The sequence below is a fragment of the Equus przewalskii genome, chromosome 14 (genome assembly GCF_037783145.1).
Source record: "Equus przewalskii isolate Varuska chromosome 14, EquPr2, whole genome shotgun sequence".
NCBI classification, from domain to species: domain Eukaryota; kingdom Metazoa; phylum Chordata; class Mammalia; order Perissodactyla; family Equidae; genus Equus; species Equus przewalskii.
Window position 1 is genome coordinate 31,149,626 of NC_091844.1, and position 22,614 is coordinate 31,172,239.

The window sequence follows — 22,614 nt, forward strand, 5'->3', positions numbered from 1 at the left end:
ATTCTCACATTTCACAAGGAGGGAAGGGATGTGAGCAGTGGGACCGGGCTGAGTAACATGAGTAAGTGCTATCTACAAATTTGCAATTATTAAAAGAGGAACTATTCGAACCCTCACCGGCACTGGATATTATGATTTTAAATAAATATTTGCTACTTCGGTAGTAGAAATGGTGTTCTAATTTGACTCTTTGATTACTAGCAAAACAATTATCAGTGTTTTTCTTTTCTGGGAATTATCTATTTATTCATTGTTCTTTGAGGGTCTTAATGTGTTTCTTATTGACTTGTAAAACTTATTAACATAGTAACCTTTATGTATATTTGTTGTCCATATTTTCCTCAGTTGGCCTTTTAACTTTTGTAGTATACAGTAGCCAAGCGGTAACATTGCTTGAATCAGTGTTACTGAACCATCCACGTCTCACCCCTTCTCAGGGGGAATGCCCTCCAACTTATCAGAGGGCTACTGAGGCCCCAGGCATGACTGACCACACCGCCTACTTCTAACCACCTTCTCCCCACTGAGCCCCAACATTCCAGGCATTTCCCCTGGGAAAATCTAAGAAGGAGGGGGAGGGTCTCTTAAGACCACTGTGACCTGCAGAGAGGGACAGAAGTGCAGATTCTCCACCCAGAGGCACCTCTCCCCATTTCCAAGGGAGCCTCCTCTGCAGCGCACTTGCCTCCCACCCCCAGTGGAAGTCAGCACCCCTCCCAAGCACCTTAAAAACCAGCAAAGCCTACTGGCTCTGTGCCCCAGGTGTGGCCTTAGCAACTGGCTTCAAATTAAGATAAAGTGATCATGCTTTTCAAGGACAAAGTTTGAGGATTTCCTGGCAGCTGCAGGATTCTGTGGGCTGTTGCTTCTAGGGTATTATTAGGAGCCTAACGATAAGACTCTATGTGTGTGTTGGGGTTGGAGAGTGGGTCTCAGGACCTCTTCAAGTTCACCCTCATTATCTTCACCTGGGTTATCTCGAGGTCTCTATACTAGTGGCTGCAACGCTGGCTGTACTATATTAGAATCACTTGGGGGAAAAACACCAATGCAGGGGACTTATGCCTACGGATTCAGATGAACTGATCTGGTTTGGAGCCTGGCCATTGGCATTTCGTAAAGTTCACTGGGTGATTCTCATGTGCAGTCATTCCTGCCTCAGTCCTCTTCCCGGGGAGGCAAGAGGCTGCAGGTGATCCTGAGGAAGGGGCGTCACTAGAGTGAGGCAGGATACAGGAACAGAGCAGAGTCCTTGGGAAGAGAGGATGCCTCTCCCTAAAGACCCCTTGGCCGGAGCCAGAGCCATGCAGCTCAGCAGACAGAGAGTGCCTGGTGGAACAACGGAAGCGAGACCATGGGGAGGGCAGACAGCAGAAAATGCCCAGAGAAAGAGTTAATGTCCTCTTTGGAAAGGGATGGCAAGGATATGGCTCCTGAGCAATTGGTTTCTACTGCCCCCAGGCAAGAGAGGAGGCACACCCAGAGAGCAGTGGAGGCAGGACCTCAGAGCCTGTGTCCACACTCCAGCTCCTCATCCCTGTTCTCTAACCACCTCAAGATCCTTTTGAAGTTAAGCTCTTTTGGATTGAGTTTCCATCACTTTCAACTAAAACCTGGCTAGTTAAAAGCTCCTGAGGTTAAATCCTCTGTAGGAACAAATAATTGGGACCAGTGAGGTGGTCCCTGAAAGGAACTTTGTGGTCCAGGGCACCCTGAAGCCCCTGGGGATGCTGGAACCTGTTCCTGAGCTGTCCTTCCATGGGTTGGTGTGCACCCCCAGGAAAATGGCCAGGTAAGTGAAACTAAAGAATTATGCTTTGAGTGCTGGGACCAGTTTGTTTGACTAGGGGCACACCCTCACATGGACTAGGGTCGGGGGAGGCTGACACTGTGGTCTGGCAGGGCCTAGCATGTCTCCTGAGGATGGTAGCAGGACAGGGGATCTTAGCTGCAAGCAGCTGAAATCCTTGAGTGGCAGGTCTGGGTTCTGGCCATGGTAGTAAGGGAGTAGGAAATAAGAATGACTGACTTTTATGTTAGGATCCTGGGGTGTCCATTTGTAGTTGTAGGGGGAGGAATAATGCTACCTGGATGGGGTAGACCCTCTCATCTGGAGGAGAAAGGAAGCTTGAAAGGCAGGTCCCAACAGGTGGGAGAGAGAATACCTGCCTCTTGAGACCAGGTTTGGAGAAAGACAGTTTCTGGGTTCCACCACATTGTGGGGGTGCAGATGGAGTCTGCATAGGAGAGGAACCGCAGAGAACAAGTCATATCTCTTATACCAGACTTCCAAGTTATGTGGGAATTTCCTTCTGCTCCCCCCAGGACTCTCAATGAGTGTGCCAAATCTGGATGGGTCCTTTTCTTCAGCCTCAGAGCAATCCCAAAGGACCAGTAGAATGCTAGCTGGGCTGATGTCTGCTCCTGTCTACCGAGTGTCTCACAGATTGGCAGCTACCATGAGGCTCTCAGTTCCAAGGAGATTATTTAATCAGACTAGCATCTGAGTATCATGCTTAATTCAGGTGATCCCAAAAGGGATCTAAAATGAAATTCCAATGTCTCTTGGACTGTGAGACCTGGAATAAGTTTGTCTCAAATCACTATGCCCAACTTCCACTTCTGGAATGGTGGCATGAGGAGCTCTGCAGACCTGCTCCCCAGGAAACAGCCATAACTGGTAAAAATTATTTTACAAACCAACTGTTCAGATCTCCGGAAATTTTCCTAAGGGCATATAGCAAATGAAGAAACATTTATTCAAGAACATCTACTAAATCTCAGTAAGAAGAGTGAGAGTCTGTGGCACTTAAGCCACAACCCACTGCCTCCCTCCCCATCTCAGAGCAATGACTGAAGTTCTGATCCAGGTGGGTGTGGCCAAGAAAATGGTGTTCCCTTTCCCCTTAGCTCATGGTCAAGAGATCTAGTATCTCACTGGGAGCAGCAGGCTGCCAGCATTTCTAATCATCACTTCCCCCTCAGCTCCAACTTGTAGAGGCTGAATTCCTGGTGAATGCACCCAAGAGTCTGGGGACTCCCTTCTTCTACCCTGCCCCCACTCACAGAGTAGAAGCATGGCAGCCTGAGAATATTGGAGGTCTGATCACCCTTGTCCCAACTTACTTGCTCATGGTACAGGTTCCACGTTAGGAGAGGCAAACTGAGTGGACCAGAGGGTACCACGCCTGCCCCACACCTGCACATAAAGCAGGATGTCACTCTGAGAGATGTGAGCCATAGTCCCTGCCCTCAGCTCCACAATAGATACTCAGAGATTATTCCCAGTCAGTCTATAGACTGAGAGCTCCGAAGCTCGCACCAGAGGAACTGACTTTATTTGGAACAGAATGTGGGGACATTCAATCTTAAGAGGCAATTTTGGTGATAAGCAATTAAAAACAACAAGCTAAACTGTAGGCCAGCCAGTTTACCAGAGAGAAACAGGGAAAAAGAGCTTAGAAGAGCCCTCTTTGGGTCAGAACAAATCTCAAAGACTGACTTCAAGACTACTTCCACAAGGGATCCAAATTTAATTGCATCAGACCCTGGAACAATTTATGCCCTAGGGCATTGTTGAAAATAGAGCAGTAAGCTCAATTAGTAGAGCCTAAAAGTTGGGTATGATACGAGCAGAGGTATGCAGTTTCACAGAGAGATCAGGAAAAGAGACAGTCTAAGAGAGTCCTGCTAATTCTATCATCCCAGAGTGACCATGCACATGCCCAGGGCTGCATCCTCTAAGCAATCATGGCAGAGCCTTCACATTGAGGGAGGAAAAGACTTCACTAAAATAGTCCACCCAAATCACGAAACAAATAAGTAAGCAAACAACAACAAAACCCTGGAGAAGGGGTGAAGAAATCAGTATCCACAGTTGCTATATTACCTAAAAAGTCCAGTTTTCAACAACAAAAAAATTGAGAGTCATACAAAGAAACAGAAAAGTGTGACCCATAAGCAGGAAAAAAAGCAGGCAATAGAAACTGTCTGTGAAAGGGCCTGGATATCAGATTTAACAAACCAAGACTTCAAAGCAACCATTATAAATATGTTCAAGGAACTAAAGGAAACCATGCTAAAAAGAAGTAAAAGAAGGTATGACAATGTCTCATGAAATAAAGAATGTTAATAAAGAGAAATTATTTTTTTAAAAAGAACCAAGTCAAAATTCTGGAATTGAAAAATACAATAACTGAAAGAAAAAATTCACTAGAAATTCTCAACAGTAGATTTGAACTTTCAGATGACAGAATCAGCAAACTTTAAGATAGGTCACTAGAGATTCTACAATGCAAAGAACAGAGGTAAAAAAGAATGGAGAAAAAAGAACAGAGCCTCAAAAAAATATATGGGACATCATTAGGCACACCAACATACACAAAATGGGAGTACCAGAAGGAGAAGTAAGAGAAAGGAGCAGAAAAAATACTTGAAGTAATGGCTGAAAAAGATTAATCTACATGTCTAAGAAGCTCAACAAACTCAAAGTAGGAAAAGACAAACAGATCCACACCCAAGAAATCATACTAAAAATGCTGAAGACTATGAAAAAATTTTGAAAGTAGCAAGAGAAAAATGACTCATCACATACCAGGGAACCCCAATAAGACTAACAGCTGACTTCTCATCAGAAATAATAAGGCTATAACGCAGTGGGATGACATATCCAAATGCTGAAAGAAAAAAACAATCAACCAAGAATCTTGTATCCAGTAAAACTATCTTTCAAAAGTGAAGACAAAATAAAGACATTGCCTGACAAACAAAAACTGAGAGAATTTGTTGCTTCCAGCCCTGCCTTACAAGAATTACTAAATTGAGATCCTGAGGCTAAAAGCAAGTGACCCTATGCCATAATTGAATCCTTGCAAAACAGAAACAAAAGAAAGAAAAATCTCAAAGAGCACTGGTAAAGGTAATTGTGTAATTATAAAAGATAATACAAATGTATATTCCTTCTCTTTTCCTCTCTTAACTGATTTAAAAAGAAATTATATAAAACAAAATGCATATAAGTGTATTATTGGGCCTATAACATATAGAAATATAACATATTTGACAATAACAACACAAAGGAAGTGGGTGGGAGCAAAGCTGTATTGGAGTAAGAAAATAACACCAGATGGTAACTTGAATCCACAGGAACAAACGTAAAGAACCAGAAATGATAAATCAGAAGATTAGTATAACAAAATCCATAAACATATACTTCTTTTCCTTCTCAACTTCTCTAAAGGATAGAAGATTACATAAAACAATAATTATAACAAAGTGTTGTTTTATAGGTTACATATACAGATGTAGTAGTATAACACTAGCACAAAAAAAAAAAAAAACTGGAAGAGAGAATAGAGATATATAGGAGTAATGTTTCTGTATCTATCTCCCTGGAGTTAAGTTTGTATAAATCTGAAATAGATTCTGCTAAGGTAAGATGTATATGGTAAGCCCTAGAGGACCCACGAAGAAAATAATTCAAACCTAGAGTGAAAAACATTGTTAAAGGAATTAATATGTTACACTACAAAAGATTCACTTGATGCAAAAGAAAGTCTTAAAGGAGGGATAGAGGAACAAAAGAAGACATGCCACATACAGCAAATGAAAAGGAAAATGGCAGATGTGCATCTTACCATATCAATAATAACATTCAATGTGAATGGATTTAACACTCCAATCAAAAGGCAGAGATGGCCAAACTGGATACAAATCAAGATCCAACTACATGCTATCTACAGGAGATATACTTTAGATTCAAAGGTACAAATAGGTTGAAAGTTAAAGAATGGGAAAAGCTATATTTTGCAAATAGCAAACGTAAGACGGCTGGAGTGCTTATACCATCAGACAGATAGACTTTAACACAAAAAACTGTAACTAGAGGTAAAGTGTGACATTTTGTAATAACAACAGGGTCAATCCATCAGAAAAATATAGCAATTATAAACAGACATGTACTAACAACAGAGCCCCAAAATATAGGAAGCAAAAACTGACAGAATTGAAAGAAGAAGCAGACAACAATAATAATTGGAGAATTCAATACCCCACATTCAATAATGGATATAACAACTAGGCGGAAGTACATCAAGGAAAAAGAAGATTTGAACAACACTGTAAATCAACTCCACCTAACAGACATCTATAGTACTCTCCACCCAACAACAGCAAATACACATTCTTCTCAAGTGTACATGGAACATTCTGCAATATAGACAAAAAGCAAAGCCCATAAAAGAAGCCTCGCTAAAGTTAAAAAAATAGAAATCACACAAAGTATATTCTCTGATTACATTGGAGTGAAATTAGAAATCAATAACAGAAAGAAACTTGGGAAATTCACAAATATATGGAAATTAAGCAACACACTCCTAAATAACAAATGAGTCAAAGAAGAAATCACAAGGGCAATTAGAAAATACTTTGAGATGAATGAAAACAAAGCCACAACATACCAAAATTTATTGGGGGTGGCTAAAGCAGTACCTAGAGGACTATTTATAGCTATAAATGCCATGTTGAAAAAGAAGAAAAGTCTCAGATAAATAACCTAAAATTCTACCCTCACAATGGAAAAAGAAGAGCAAACTAAACCCAAAGCAAGTAGAAGGAAGGAAATAATAAAGATTAGAGTGAAAATTAATGATAGAAAATAGAAAAACAATAGAGAAAATTAACAAAAGTAAAAATTGGTTCTTGGAAGAGGTCAACAAAATTGGCAAATCTTTAACTAGACTGACCAAGGAAAAAAGAGAGAAGATTCAAATTACTAAAACATTAATTAAAGAGGGGACATTACTACAGACCTTACAGAAATAAAAAGATTATAGGGGAATACTATGATCAATTCTTTTCCAAAAATTTACATAATTTAGGTAAAATAGACAAATTCTTAGAAGGAAACAAATTACTAAAATGGACTCTGAAGTAAATAGAAAATATGGATAGATCTATAACAAAGAAATTCAATTAGTAATAATAACTGAAATAAAAATCCCAATCTACTCACAAAGAAAAGCCCAGGCCTAGATGTTTGATGAATTCTATCAAATATTTAAAGAAGAATCAGTACCAATTATATACAGACTCTTCTCTCCCTACTCCCACCACCCACCCAAAAAAATAGAAGAATGAACGATTCCAACTTATTTTATGAGGCTAGTATTACCCTGATACCCAAATCAGACAGAGACATTGCAAGGGGAAAAAAATCCTATGGACCAATATCTCTTGTGAATTTAGAGGCAAAAATCTTTGACAAAACACTACCAAACAGAATCCAGTAACATATTGTGGAATTGAAAAAAGATGGAGTCTCTCATGTTAAGGCACCAAAATGGAGCCAAGCAGACATGAAGAGGAGAGGAACAAATTTCTCCTTCAGGATGAACTTTTGAGCTCATTAACTGCCTGAAATGAGTCTGCAAGTCTTCTCAAAGAAGATGAGATTATCGGGGCAGAGACTGTTCCTGTCAGAGTCACCTCCCACATTCCTAAGTTTACTGGCTTGTTTCCACTGACTCTCACTCTGATGATTACCTTGTGCCTGGAATCTGATAAAAGACATACCTTCCTCCTTTATTTTCTTTGCCTTTGTTAGCCATGACTATAAAACCTTCCTTCCCCCTCCAATGGCCAGAACACAATTCAAGGGCTACTTGAATCTGTGCTTCCCAGGCTGTAGTCCTAACAAACCCCGAATAAACTTCCTTTTGTTTTAAGTTTTACCAGAGTTTACTTCATAATCGATTGACAATATAAAAAGATTGTACACTATGACAAAGTGGAATTTATCCTAGGAATGCAAGATTGAGTTAACATCTGAAAGTCAATTAATATAAAACACCATATCAATAGACTAAAGAACAAAAACCCATTATCATCTTAATAGACACAGAAAGAGCATTTGACAAAATCCTGCACCTCTTTATGATAAGCAGTCAAACTTGGAAAAAAATAAACAAACAAAACTTGAAAGCAAACAAATTTGGAAGAGAATGAACTTCCTCAATTTGATAAGAGGTAGTTATGAAAAATCCACAGCTAACATCATACTTAATGGTGAAAGACTGAGTGATTTCCCTTTAAAATCAGGAACAGACAAGGATGTTCACTCTTGCCACTTCTGTTCAACATTGTACTGAAGGCTCTAGCGAGGGAAATGAGGCAAGAAAATGAAATGAAAGGCATCCAGATTTGACAGAAAGAAGTCAAGCTATCTCTACAGATGACATGCTCACGTATATTGAAAATCTTAAGGAATCCACTAAAAACCTATTAGAACTAATAAATGAGTTCAGCAAGGCTGCAGAACACAAGATCAATATACAAAAGTCAATTGTATTTCTATAGATTAGCAAAGAATAATCAGAAAATGAAATTAAGAAAACAATTCCATTTATAATGGTATCAAAAAGAATAAAATATCTAGAAATAAACTTAACAAAAGAAGTGCAAACCTTATTCTCTGAAAAGTAAAAAACTTGAAAAGAAATTAAGGACCTAAATAAATAGAAAGATATTCCATGTGCATGGATCAAAAGACTTAAGATTGTTAAGATACTAATAAGTCCCAAATTGATCTACAGATTTAATGCAATCTTCATCATAATTCAAGCTGTCGTTTTTGCAGAAATTGACAAACTGATCCTAAAATTTATATAGAAATTCAAGGGATCTAGAATAACTAAAACAACCTTGAAAATGTGGGAGGACTCCTACTTCTCAAATTCAAAAGTTACTACAAAGCTAGAATAATTAAGAAAGTGTGGTACTGGCATAAGGGTAGACATATAGATCCATGGGATAGATTTGGAATCCAGAAAAAAAGCCCCTCACATTAGAATTTTTGACAACAGTACTAAGATAATTCAGTGTGGGAGAGAACAGTCTTTTCAACAAATGGTACTGGGACAACTGAATGTCCACATGCAAAAGAATGAATTTGGACCCCGCTTCATACCATAACAAAAATGAACTCTAAATGTAAAAGCTAAAACCATAAAACTCTTAGAAAAAACTTATAAGCATAAATCTTTGTGACCTTAGATTAGGCAATGGGTTCTTAGACATGACACCAAAAGAAACAAAGGAAAAAGCCAGATAAACTAGCCATAATAAAAATTTAAAACTTTCATGCTTCAAAACCACCATCAAAAAAGTGAAAAGACAACCAACAGAATGAAAGAAAATATTTGCATGTATTGATTAAAGATTTGTGTCTAGAAAATATAGAAAACTCTTAAAATTCAACAATAAAAAGATAAATAACCCAATTTAAAAATGGGTGAAGAATCATTTCTGAATAGACATTTCTCCAAAGGAGATGTACAGATGGCCAATAAGCACATGAAAAGATGCTCAACATCATTAGTCATCAGGGAAATGCAAATCAAAACCACAAGGAGATATTATTTCACACCTACCAGGATGGCTATTATCAAAAAGTCTGATAATAAGTGTTGTTGAGGATGTGGAGACACTGGAACCCTCATCCACTGCAGATGGGAATATAAAATGGTGTAGCCACTTGGGAAGTGGCTTTGTTGTCTGGCAGTTCCTCAAAAGGTTAAAGAGAGCTACCATCTGACCCCAGGATTTTCACTCCTTGGGATACCCAAGAGAAATGAAAACTTAGTCCACAGAAAACCATGAATGTTCACAGCAGCATTCTTCATAATAGCCCAGAAGTGGAAACAACCACATGTCCACAAACTGAAGAATGGATAAACCAAAGGTGGTATATTCATACTGTGAAATAGTATTTGGCAATACAGAGAATGAAGTACTGACACATGCGATGACATGGATGAACCTTGAAAACACTATGAAAGAAGCCAGACACAAAAGACCACATATTATATGATTCCATTTATATGAAATGTCCAAATAGGCAAAACTATAGAGAGAGAAAGAAGATTAGTGGTTGCCTAGGGCTGGGGAAGAGGCAGAAGAGGGGTTTAAGGGGTGATGGCCAGGGGTGCAAGGTTTCTTTTTGAGGTAACGAAAATGTCCTAAAATTGATTTTGGTGAAGGTTGCACAACTCTGTGAATATGCTAAAAACTGTTGACTTTTACAATTATAAATAGGTGAATTGTATGGTATGTGAATTATATTTCAATAAAGCTGTTATTAAATAAAAACAACTCTATGCCCTGTGGACACCCAAAAGCTTTCCCTAAAATGACTGCAAATTGGCTCGGGGATGGGAATTTTATTCGTGGGCCTCCTTTGGTATCACCTCTTGATCCAAGAATTCTGGCCTGGTTCCACAACGCATTGACCCAGAAATGGAACTCGGCCCTTTGCTGAAGTCTTGTCCTCCCGCCCTGCACTGCCTCTTAAGAAGCAGTGGTGACTGCACTGGAGATGGGGCAGAGCAGAGGGAGGGGATGACATTACAGAAGAGCAGGCAGCTTTCCAACGAACATTAGGTATCCTGGGTTTTAGGACGCTCTTCACCCATTTCTTAACTGGGGAGGCCTTTCCTCAGCCTTCTGCACCCCCCACCCGTGTCCCTCAGGCCATCTTCCCAGCAACTGCCCTCCCTTCCTGTCTGGAGCAAACCAAATACCTCCCCAGCATCTCTCAGGCAGAGCCGTTTATAATCAGACACTTCTCTTGTGGCCTTCATTGTCCTTTTTATGGCCCCTGAGCTGAGGTTCCACCCAAGAAATCTATCAAAATATTTCTTAACAAAGATAAATATCTCCCTAAGAGGAATTCTATTGTCAGTTGTTAAGATACTAATGTGACTGTTTTTTTAAAGTGGAGAGAATAGTTTAATGAACCTCATGTATCCATCACTCCCAGCTTTAACAATTATCAGTGTTTTGTTAATCTTGTTTTCACATAAGACAAATACTTCATCTCAGTTACTTCTTATTTTGGGGGCTTTTAAAATAAAAATTCAAACGCTCCTGTCAGAGCCAAATAGAATACAGACGGAACCACCTTTTGTTCTTTCCCACTGCCGGGAATCCAGGGCGGGGGATGGAGCGTGGGAGCCCCAACCCGTAGCCGTCGGGGGGCTGCAGGTGGGCGCGGAAGCAGTTGGTTCGGGTGAGTGCGACCACGGCGGATGGGGAGGGGCGCGTAGACTTGGACGCGGAGCGCAGAGTCCCGGGACCGCGTTCGCGGGCCAGGCTGCAGGCGGGCTAGAGCGCGGTGTCCGACATGAGGTCCTGTGGCGCCCCCTCGCGGGAGTAGAACTCATCAATCACGCTCTGCGGGATGCGCTTCAGCATCTCTTTGGGGAAGATGCGCAACAGCTTCCAGCCCAGGTCCAGCGACTCGAACACCGAGCGGTTCTCGTAGGGGCCTAGCGACAGAGCGGGAGGGTTAGGCGCGTGTGTGTGTGTGTGTGTGTGTGTGTGTGTGATAGCGGGGTAAGGGGCTTACTGCCTTAACGCCCCCAAAGCGCCTCACCCTGGTTGATGAAGTTCTTCTCGAATTTCTGCAGGAATTCCAGATAGAGCAGATCCTCCGAAGTGAGAGCCTCCTCCCCGACCACTGCCTTCATGGCCTGCACGTCCTTCCCGATGGCGTAGCAGGCATACTGGGTGAAGACACGGGCGAGGGGACGGGGCGGGGGGGGGGGGGTGGGGGAGGGTCGGCGGTCACCGCAGGCTTACCACTGGAGCCCAATGGCCCCCAAACTGGCCGTGCGTGGCCCCTTTCTGGGGGAGCGACTTTTCCAGGAGAAAAGCTCGTGGTCCAGACAGGGCTCAAACCTCCAGCTTCTGAAACTAGCTTACCCGCCAGCCCTGCGCCCTCTCCTTCTTACCAGCTGGTTGGAGACATCTCCGTGGTCCTTTCTCGTCATGCCCTCCCCGATGGCGGACTTCATTAGCCGCGACAGGGAAGGGAGCACGTTGATGGGGGGGTAAATCTGGGGGGGGAGCGGAGCAGAAGAAGGGAGTGGCAGAGGCAGGGTCCGAACTTTCCTTTTCTTCCCACTGCTACTTCTCTCCCCTCCCCCTACTGGTTCTCGGGAGACTGGTCCTCATTTGTCCTACAGAGAGGACACTGGTCACTCCCTGCTCTCATTCATCTCCCACAGATTCTAGGTCTTGGGTATGCTGGTGTCCCCAGGTGTGCTCCTAGACAGGAGAGTATCAAGGGAGATGACATGACCTTAGTGAAAGGCTTGCTATTTCAAAACTTTTGATTATTTGGCCAAAAACCAAGTTGAAGCTTAATAGTTAATAGCTGCAAAGAAAGAACGTGCCAAGCGAAGAAGAAAAGGTCGTGGGGTGCCCTTAACCTCAGATAGGACAGACACAGTTTCTAACCCGTTGGCACATTATTCACTATCTATTTGTGTCGGTTACCCTTGTTTCCTGTTCACCAAAGCAAACTACTGGCAAGGAAGAGAAATGGTATTTATTTAGTATATACTATCTGCTAGATGCTTTCTATATGCCAACTTATTTTATCCTCCACAATGCAACTGTGTGATAAGTATTATTGTTCCTATTTTATAGAAGAGGAAACCTAGTATCAGAGAGATGAAATTATTTTCTCCAGGTCCCACAGCCAGGTAGGCTGGCTTCTGCCCTGACCTGCCTTCTGTCTGTGGACCACACAGTCTTCCAGGGAGGGGGGTTATCTCTTGTTTGGGGTTAGCCTTGCCTGGCCCCTCCTAATTCACAGAGAGACAAAGCACAGGGGGTGGGGGTGGGACATCTGTTAGTCTGTGTCTTTGGGGTGGAAGTGGGTATGGAGGGGACAGTACCTGTCTATTATGAAGCTGTCTGTCCACGTAGATCTGTCCCTCTGTGATGAAGCCCGTCAGGTCTGGGATCGGGTGGGTGATATCTACAAGGAAATGCGTTGGCCTCAGTGTAGATGGGGCCCACGTCTCCACCCCCTCAGGGCCATCTGGGTTCTATTCCCCTCACTGGAGTGATAGGGGTTGGGAGCGGGGGCAAGAAAAGGATAGTGTCCACCTTGATGGAGGAACAGAGCCACTGCACATCTATGCAAAGAAGCATGGGCCCTTTAAGGGTCCAGGTGGGAAGAGAGGGCAGGGGGCTGTGGAGGTAGTGGGCAGTGAGGAAGCTCACCATCATTGGGCATGGTGAGGATGGGGATCTGAGTGATGGATCCGCCCCGGCCTTCCACGCGGCCCGCCCGCTCGTAGATGGTGGCCAGGTCTGTATACATATATCCAGGGAAGCCTCGGCGCCCTGGCACCTCTTCCCTAGCAGCCGAGACCTGTCCGAGGGCAATAGGGTAGGAGAAAGGGTGAGAGGCAGACACAGGAAGGGTGAGTGGGAGGGTCAGCAACCGTGTGAGAAGTGCGTGGGGGGCAGGAGAGGAATGGCCAGGCTGCTACTGCTCCCTGGAGCTCACGGGAGTGGGGGCAGGCCTGGGTGTGTGAGCTCTGGGGTCCAGGGGCTAGGGAGAGGCAGGGATGAACCTGACACCCCTTGCCGGCCACCTCACCTCCCGCAAGGCCTCTGCGTAGGAACTCATGTCCGTCAATATGACCAGCACGTGCTTCTCACACTGGTAAGCGAGGAACTCAGCAGTGGTCAGCGCCAGGCGCGGGGTGATGATCCGCTCGACCCTGGAGGTATGGCCAGTGTGGAGAGAGCCTGGAGGCCCAGGCCTCTGCTCCATTTAGCCCCAGTGCTGAGTGGAAAGTGAACTGGGAAGCTGGTACTGTGCATAGTAGCAGAGTGGGTATGCTGAGCCCCTGCTCCCAGCCCCCAGGTCAGGGCGATGGTTCCTGGGAGTGGGCACTCAGCCAAGTACGACACTCCCTCCTCCTACTGTTCAAGGTAGGAAAGGGGCAGAGGCTGGGGCAGGTGGGGAGTTGGGTGAGGGTGGGACAGTCAGGGCCAGGCATGTCTAGTGAGGATGACAGTGGCCCACCTGTGGCATCTCAGAGCCAGGTGGGGTCTGCTCTAGCTCCCTCTTCACCAGGGCACCCTGCACTCGGGTCACTGGAGACTCTCCCTCCATGTCCTCAGGATTCTTTCCTCGCTGTTCCTCCCTGCTCCTAAGCATACTCAGTCTGCACGGTCCACGCGCTCCCTGGCCCGCAGCCACTGGCTGGCGGTCCCTCTGGCTCCAGCTACTCAGTCCTCAGGCTCTGTGCCTGTGAGTCTTTCCTTTGGTGACTCATCGTGGCCCCCAGAGCTCTGTTACTTAGTTTTTAAGTACTCTTAGTACCCAGGATAGTTTATTAGAATTTTTTTTCATCCACCTGATCCCCAGATTTAAACTCACTTTTTCTAAACTTTTAAAATAGAGTTTTTCTAAACAAATGGTTTAGGGAAATATCTCTTTAGGGGTGACTTTGTGGAAGGGACCTAAGGATGAGGAGCCCTGATTCTGGACAGTGGCTGGACGCAGGTTGTGGGCAGAGCAGAGGGGCTGCAGGTGGCAGGCGGGGTGGTGGCCTGGCTCCCTCTGTCTCTCCGTGGGCTGTCCCTGCCCCGTGCCCAATCTCAGCTTCCCCATCTGCACAATAAGGGGTTGTTGTCCCGGCTCTGGCCCGTAGCTGTAGTTCTGGGATGCCCCTGAGCCGTGGTACTCTGAATCTTGGAAGGGGACAGGGCCTGCTGCCTGAGGGCGGTATGGGCATCAGGGGAGGGCTCACGTTGGGTCGTTGGCCAAGTTCAGGAAGAGGCAGACATTCCCCATGGTCCCGTTCTGCTCGAAGTCGGACTTGAAGAATCTGGCTGTCTCCATGTTCACCTGGACACACAGCAGGGAGGGCTGGAGGCAGGGCCTAGAGGCCTGAGAGCGGGGACCCGGGTTCCTCCCATCTCTTCTCAGTAAAGCCTATCAACTGACTGGCTACCAGTCACTGGAGGTGAAGATGCCATGGTCACTGGGGGGACCCTGGGGCTTGAGAAGGCAGGGGCTGGGGTTGCTGCCCAGTCCTGAGTAGGGTCTCATCAGACCCCCAAAGAGAGGTTCAGACTCCAGGCTGAACTCTGCTCAGTACCATCTGCACCACCTTGGCCAGCTGCTTCCCCACTAAACTCCCATACCCCCCTGGGGCCCTTCTCAGAGCCCCCTGGCATCCCCCTCCTGAAGCTGTCTTGTCTCCCCAAATTCTCTGGCTTCCCCCTCCTCCGGGCCAAGCTGGGCTCATCTTGTAGGTACCATAGCCTTTGGGATGCTCAAGGGACACGCGGCCCTGGTCACTGAGCCTGCCACACCCCCTCTAGTCATGCTCTTGCCTCTCCCACCAGACAGACCTGGACCGGGACGCTTTCCAAGGAGAAGACTTGTGCCTCCCCCATCAGATCAGGCCATGCCAGGGGCCAAGGGAGACAAGGCTGCCCGTCCATGGCTTCCAGAACTTGCCAATCTGCCCAGCCCCTCTTACCCCCATGGCTGCAAAGACGATGGCGAAGTTGTCGTCGTGATAGTCCAGCACAGCCTTGGACTTCTTCACCAGCCCAGCCTGGCGGCAGATCTGGGCGGCAATCTGGGGCGGAGCAGGGGTGGGGGAGTTGCGCATGTCAGCACCAGAGCCCAGAGCCCAGAGCCCACCCCACTGAGCACCACTGAGGAGGATGGATGGAGCAATGTCCAGTCCATCCTCCTGCCAGGGCCTCTGGTGGGAAGGATCCAAGGCCTGAAAGGTGAAAGGGCTGCCCCAGGTCCTACAGCCTTTTGGGGAGGGGGGCACCCTATTCCGTGGCTGTTAAAGGGCTGAGGGTGCCTGTCAGGAGAAGCAGGGCAGAATAACAGTTCCAAAGAGCAATTGCCTCAGCACGGGTTTGGGGTGGTTTGGCCCTTCACGCCCCCGGTGCCTCCCTGAGGCCGCTGGGGGTGATCTGAGTGCAGAACTGCAGGCCTGCAGGGTGGGGAGCTGCCAGTCACACAGGTCCAGATGTGCGTGTGCAGGGGGAGAGCGGGGACGCCTATGCCCTCTAACCACTATTTCGAGGGTGCACTGGGACACATCCAGGATTGGTCATTATGTGGCTGGTTAGGGGAGGAGCATCCAGAAACCTTGTCACCTGGCTGCTCTGAGAAGAACCGGCTGTTCACTCTTGGTGGTGGGAGTGGGGCAGGGAGTCTGCAAAGAGAGGCTTCAGATGGCTGTGGGGCGGCATGAGAAGGCTTCACCCGGTGCAGGGAGGAAAGCCCATTACAAGGACCAGTGGGCAGCGCTGTCAGCCCGGCTGAGCAGGACTCTCAATACTGGGGCTAGCAACGGGCTCTCTTGTGAGCCAAGGAGTGCACCACTCACTCAGGCAGAGGCTTGAAGACCTGCTTGGGGACAATGAGGGGGTCTTGTGCAGCCCTGAGTCCCTGAGCTAGCAGAGGACAACTGCCAGTCTGAATGCTGATGGTGCCAGCTGGGCCGGCCCCTGACTGCTCTGCACAGGCGCCCCTCCTTGCTCACCCACCAGCCCCGGCCTCAGCTCTGTCCCTTCCACCTGGCCCTGTCTGCAGGCCCCTGCAGGCCTAACCTCATTGTGGGGAAGCCCGGCTGCTGAGAAGATGGGGATCTTCTGCCCACGGGCAATGCTGTTCATGACATCGATGGGAGAGATGCCCGTCTGAATCATCTCCTCGGGGTAGATGCGGTCGTGGGGGTTGATGGGCTGGCCTGGGAGGTGATGATGGACCAGGGTTCAGGTCTCTCTCTGCCCCCCAAACCTGCCCCCCAAATCTGCCCCAGACTCCAGAGTGGCACTGTGTAACAGAACTTTCTGTGATGATAGAAATGTGCTCTGACTCCGCTGCCCAACACAGTAGCCCTAGTCACATGTGGCTACTGAGCACGTGAAATGTGGTTTTCAAATGAAATTTTATTCTATTTGAATTCATTTGTATTTAAATGGCCACATGTCAGCGCTCCCTTTGGACAGCGCTGCCCTGGTGCATTGTAAGTGGCAGGCAGGCGGGAGCTCAGGCTGGCCCCCGTGGGCCGAACCAGCGCCCTCTCCAAGATCTATAGGTACTGTGTGGGATTCGGAGGACCTGAGGGTGACCCAGAGACCTCTTACCTGGGAGATCCACCTCTTAGCCTGAGCAGCCCTGGGGGTGAGCCCTGGGCAGTTGCCCCTGGCCTGTGTCTGGGGCAGAGCTTCCAAGGGCAAGGTGGCAGAGGTGATGACTGGGGGTGGGGAAGATGGTTAGAGGCTGGCTCCCGAAAGCCATCCAGAGCTCCTGGTCACTCACCATTGATATCCAGGAAGTCTTCTGCCATGACCACTGGCCCCTTGTCAATGGGTTTGCCGGAGCCATTGAAAACCCGACCTGTGGGTGGGCGAGGGGTGTTGTAGGGTGCTCAGGGCCAGCCCTGTGTCTCTCCCTGCTGCTCCCCCTCCATGCCACCACCAGCTCCCGCCGCCCCCCATGTCCCGATTGCCCTGTGTCCCCCTCCCCCTCAGCCCCCAGAGAGCTGGATACAGTGACTGTCTCTTTAAAGGGTCTTCCCTTCTCTCCTGGAAACCTTTACAGGCAAGATCTTGGCCCAGGACCATGACTTGAATGGGGGAGGGGTGGTTTAGGGCTGGAAAGAGGAGACAGCCAGGTATGGCAGATCTTGGGAGGAAATTAGGGGACGTGCAGTCCATTTCAGCCTGACCCCAAATAGATGGCACCTGCTGTGCCTCTAGTTTATGGAACCCGCCTTCCTCATTTATTGAACACCTGCTATATGTCAGGCCCTGTGCTGGGGTCAAGGATCAAAGAGAAAAGAAGACACAACCCCTGACCTCAAAGAGCTCACAGAGGAGGCAGACGTGTAAAGAGGCAACGACAGTGCAGTGTGCTAAGTGCTTGGTCAGGGAAGCCGGGCTGGAAGGACAGAAGAGCACCCCTCGCCCCACCCCAGTGCCTCACCCAGCATGTCCTCTGACACTGGAGTCCGTAGGATGTCCCCTGTGAATTCGCAGGTGGTCTTCTGGGCATCGATCCCAGAGGTCCCTTCAAACACCTATGGGACAAGAGGCTAGTTACTCTAATAAGGAGCTTGCTGGGGAGAATGGGGCCTCCCATTCTGCCATTTCTGCCCAGCTCTGGGTAAGGTGCTCTCAGAAAAGTGGGACATTTCTTGTCTTTGCAGCTTATAAGATAGTGTGGGAACTTTGTGGGTTCATTCATTTATTCCACCAGCCAACATCTCATTGACTTACCTGCACAATGGCCTTGGTGCCAGCCACCTCAAGCACTTGCCCGCTCCTCTGAGTCCCATTGGGGAGGGTGAAGTTGACGATCTCGGCATACTGGGCAAACTGGTGGGAGGAGAGAGCAACCCAGAGTGCCAGTGAGACCACAGGTGAAGTCCCTGTCTCCTCCCCACCCCTCCTTGATCCAGTCTTTAGCTCCCATCTCCCCTGTTGTGCCCAAACACTCTTGGAAATGAACTTGAGGGTCTGGGAGGTGGGATGCTTGCATTCTGTTTGGGAGGCAGTATACCTGGATGGGTAGGAGTGCCGACTTTAGAGCTGGAAGACCGGGGTTAGAATTGAAGTTCTGATGCTTAGAAGCTGTGTGACCTTGTGGAAGTTACTTAACGTTCCTGAGTCTTACTTTCCTCATCTTTAAAATGGGGGTAATAATGATAATACCTACTTCACAGGGCTGCTGTGGGGAGGAAATGAGATAATATATGGAAAGCCACTAGCTGGTGCCCAGCAGCTCGTCACAGCTCAGTAGAATGTAGTAGCTATTATGGCTGTTTAGTTCTCCTGGACAGCACAGTTGTGTCTGCCCCTGGGGGAAGATGGTGAACACACTGGCAAAGCGCTTTCCTTGGCTCCCAGACGTCCCTGTGTACCAGGGGCAGTCTGTCCCTAGCCATGAAGCTGGGATTGATTCACATGTCTTCCTCCTAGGCTTCAGGAATAAAAGGAATCAGGCCAATATCTGGACTACATAAAGAACTTCTACAACTCAAGAGTAAAAAGGCAAATAACCCAAGTAAAAAATGGGCAAAGTATCTGAATAGACATTTCTCCAAAGAAGATATATAAATGTGCCAATAAGCACATCAGATGCTCAACATCATCAGTCCTTAGAGAAATGCAAATCAAAAGCACAGTGAAGGAAACAAGTGTTGGAGAGGATGCGGAGAGAAGGGAACCCTCCTACACTGCTGGTGGGAGTGCACACTGGTGCAGCCACTGGGGAAGACAATATGGAGATTCCTCAGAAAATTAAGAATAGAAATACCATATGATCCAGCTATTCCACTGCTGGGTATTTACCCAAAAAACACAAAAACATGAATGCATAAAGATACATGCAACCCTATGTTCATCACAGCATTATTCACAATATCCAAGACATGGAAGCAACCTAAGTACCCATCAAGGGATGAATGGATAAAGATGCAGTTATATATACACAATAGAATACTGCTCAGCCATAAGAAACAATGAAATCCGGCCATTTGTGACAAGATGGATGAACCTTGAGGGCATTATGCTCAGTGACATAAGTCAAAGGGAGAAAGTCAAATGCTGTATGACCTCACTCATAAGTAGAAGATTAAAACAACAATCACATAGAGACAGAGATTGGATTGATGGTTACCAGAGGAGGGAGGAGGGAGGAGGGAGGAGGGATGGGTGATTAGGCACGCGTGTGTGGTGATGGATTGTAATTAGTCTTTGGGTGGTGAACATGATGTAATCTACACAGAAACTGAAATGTGTAACCGTGTACACCTAAAATTCATATAATGTTATAAACCAATGTTACTGCAATAAAAAAATTAAAAAATAAGACTGCGTTTAAAAATATTAAAGAGAACTTCTCTGAACAATGCCGCTCCCTATCTCCCCATCTCAAATCTTCTCGTTTCATCACCCAGTTCATTTTCTTCACAGAAATTACCAGTATCGGAAATAATCTCATCTATTTAATTGTTTACTTTTTTTTTTTTGAGAGGTGAACTTTCATTTAAAAAGCTCATTCTAAAAGGCTGTGGTTGTTTCTTTGTTTTTTTAAAAAAATTTTTATTTTTTTCAGATGTGCATCGTGTTTCAAATTCTGTTTACTTTTTTTTTTTTTAAGATTTTATTTTTCCCTTGTTCTCCCCAAAGCCCCCCGGTACATAGTTGTATATTCTTCGTTGTGGGTCCTTCTAGTTGTGGCATGTGGGACACTGCCTCAGCGTGGTTTGATGAGCAGTGCCATGTCCGCTCCCAGGATTCGAACCAAGGAAACACTGGGCCGCCTGCAGCGGAGCGCACGAACTTAACCACTCGGCCACGGGGCCAGCCCCTCTGTTTACTTTTTTATTGTCTCCCTTCACCAACCAGAATGTAAGCTCCATGAGGGCAGGTACCTTATTAATCTTGAGCAACTCATGGTGCCTGACCTTTGGGAGGTACATAAAAAGTACTGCTGGAACAACAACAAAAAAGCACAGTGAGATACCACTTCACACTCACTAATACGGCTGTAATAAAAAAGATAATAACAAGTGTTGGCCAGCCCCAGTAGCCTAGTGTTTAAGTTTGGCATGCTCCACTTCAGCAGCGTGGGTTCAGTTCCCAGGTACTGACCTACACCCTTCATCTGTCAGTGGCCATGCTGTGGTGGTGGCTCACATACAAAAAGAGAAAGATGGGCAGCAGATGTTGGCTTAGGGCGAATCTTCTTCAGCAAAAAAAAAAAAAAAAAAAAAGAACAAGAAAAAGAAAAAAGATAACAAGTGTTGTTGAGGATGTGGAGACATTGGAACCCTCATAAACTGCTGCTGGGAGTGTAAAATAATGTAGCCACTTTGGAAAACAGTCTGTGTAGCAGTTCCTCAAAAGGTTAAACCTTTTTATAGAGGTTTCATGTAGAGTTACCATATGGCCTAGCAATTCCCCTCCCGGGTATATATCCAAGAGAAATAAAAACATAAAAACTTGTATATGAATGTTCTAGTAGCATTATTCATACGAGCCAAAAAGTGGCAACAAACCAAATGCCCACCAACTGAAGAATGGATAAAGGAAATGTGATATATCCGTACAATGGCATGTTGTTTGATAATAAAAAGCAAAGAAGAACTGATGCATGGTATAACATGGATGAACCTTGAAAATATGCTAAATGAAAGAAGTTGATCACAAAAGACCACATATTGCATGATTCCATTGACATGAAATGTCCAGAATAGTCAAATCCATTGAGACAGAAAGCAGATTAGTATTTGCTGGGGTTGGGGAGAGGGAGGATTGAGGGTGACAGCTAACAGGTACAGGGTTTCCTTTCTGAGGTGATGGAAGTGTTCTGGAATTAAATAGTGGAGATGGTTGCACACCTCTGTACATATACTAAAACCCACTGAACTGTACACTTTAAAAGAGTGAAGTTTGTGGGATGTGAATTAGAACTCAATTTTAAAAAAAGACCAGGCTTTCCCTTCAGGACCACCAGCAGCTGGTGGGCCCCCAGGGAGTCCCCCAGCTTTGCTGTCTGCGCATGCTCCCGGAGCCAGGTTCTCAGTCTTCACCCACATCTGGAGGAGGCTACCAGCTGGGCCAGGGAGACTGGGCAGAGAGAGCACCCTCCCCACTGACCCTGGTCCTCGGCACCAAGAGCGCCGGGTCCTGTATCTGCACCTCTTCCCAGGGGAGGAACTGGCGAGGATGGTGTCTTCACCCAGCCTCCCTACCTTGCTTCCCAGCTTGTTGATTTGCTTCAGGGAGTAAATCAGAGCCTTAACCCAATAAAAATAAATGATAAAAAGATGACACCCCTGCCCCCACCGAAGTTCCTAATATTCTGGGAAATTAAAGTACTTCTCTAAATTACTCCTTGGACAAAACTGAAATGACAGATTATCTAGACAAGAATGAAAGGCATCACTGCGAGCCTTGATCTGTGGAACACATCGAGGGGGACGATGCTTTCTGATCATAATCAAAGTAAGTTAGAAATCAATAACAAAAGAGAGAAAAACCTCATACATTTGGAAACTTAAAAGCATTCTAAATGTAGAAGAATTTATGATCAGAATTCGAAAACATTTGGCACTAAAGAATAAGGAAAAATTATATATTAACATGTGTGTGATGCATTTAAAGCTTTAAATGCTTATATTAGAAAAGAAAAAAGGTTGAGGAAGCTTAAAAGTATGCAACTTAGAAGTTAGAAAAAGGACAGCATTACAACTCCTGGAAAGTAGAAGAAGTAACAAGAGAGCAGAAATCATTAAGGAAGAAAAATATATATAATGGAAAAGATCAACAAAGCCAAATTGGTTCTTTGAAGAGCCTAATAAAACAGACAAATCTTTGGCAACACTGATTAAGAAAAGAGTAAAGTCATGAATAAATAATTGTTGGATTAAAAAAGTCAAAACTAGCTATGCTAATAATTTTAAAAATTATTAAAAAGAATAGAAAGGAATTATGAACAATTTTATGTAATATGTTACAGAACTTAGATTAAATGAATAAAGTCCTAGTAGAAAACAACTCAAACCAAAAACAATTAAAAACTAAATAGAAAATCAGAAGAGTTCTGTAATGCTTGAGACATTGAATAATTTAAAATCTTTCCACAAACACCAGTCCCTAATAGTTTACCAGTGAGTTCTAACAATCAAGGAACAATTTAAAATTTACTTAAGCTCTTCAAAAGACTGGAAAAAAAGTGATAGTCTTTAATTCATTTTATGA

At 45.5% G+C, this 22,614-nt stretch overlaps 1 protein-coding gene across 1 annotated transcript in view; it reads right to left on the bottom strand.

Moving 5' to 3' along the window:
- Window positions 1–9,185: 9,185 nt before the first annotated feature.
- Window positions 9,186–22,614, bottom strand: part of ATP6V1B1 (ATPase H+ transporting V1 subunit B1) — a 28,843-nt gene continuing 15,414 nt past the window's right edge. Inside the window, exons 3-14 of the mRNA XM_070573824.1 lie at window positions 18,124–18,222; window positions 17,831–17,924; window positions 17,165–17,242; window positions 16,450–16,589; window positions 15,354–15,455; window positions 14,616–14,713; window positions 13,454–13,577; window positions 13,072–13,222; window positions 12,741–12,823; window positions 11,790–11,894; window positions 11,432–11,561; window positions 9,186–11,324 (exon numbers count right to left, since the gene is read on the bottom strand). Of these exons, the coding sequence (XP_070429925.1) occupies window positions 11,161–11,324; window positions 11,432–11,561; window positions 11,790–11,894; window positions 12,741–12,823; window positions 13,072–13,222; window positions 13,454–13,577; window positions 14,616–14,713; window positions 15,354–15,455; window positions 16,450–16,589; window positions 17,165–17,242; window positions 17,831–17,924; window positions 18,124–18,222 (1,368 nt within the window). The 3' untranslated portion in view covers window positions 9,186–11,160. The remainder of the gene's footprint in view (window positions 11,325–11,431; window positions 11,562–11,789; window positions 11,895–12,740; window positions 12,824–13,071; window positions 13,223–13,453; window positions 13,578–14,615; window positions 14,714–15,353; window positions 15,456–16,449; window positions 16,590–17,164; window positions 17,243–17,830; window positions 17,925–18,123; window positions 18,223–22,614) is intronic.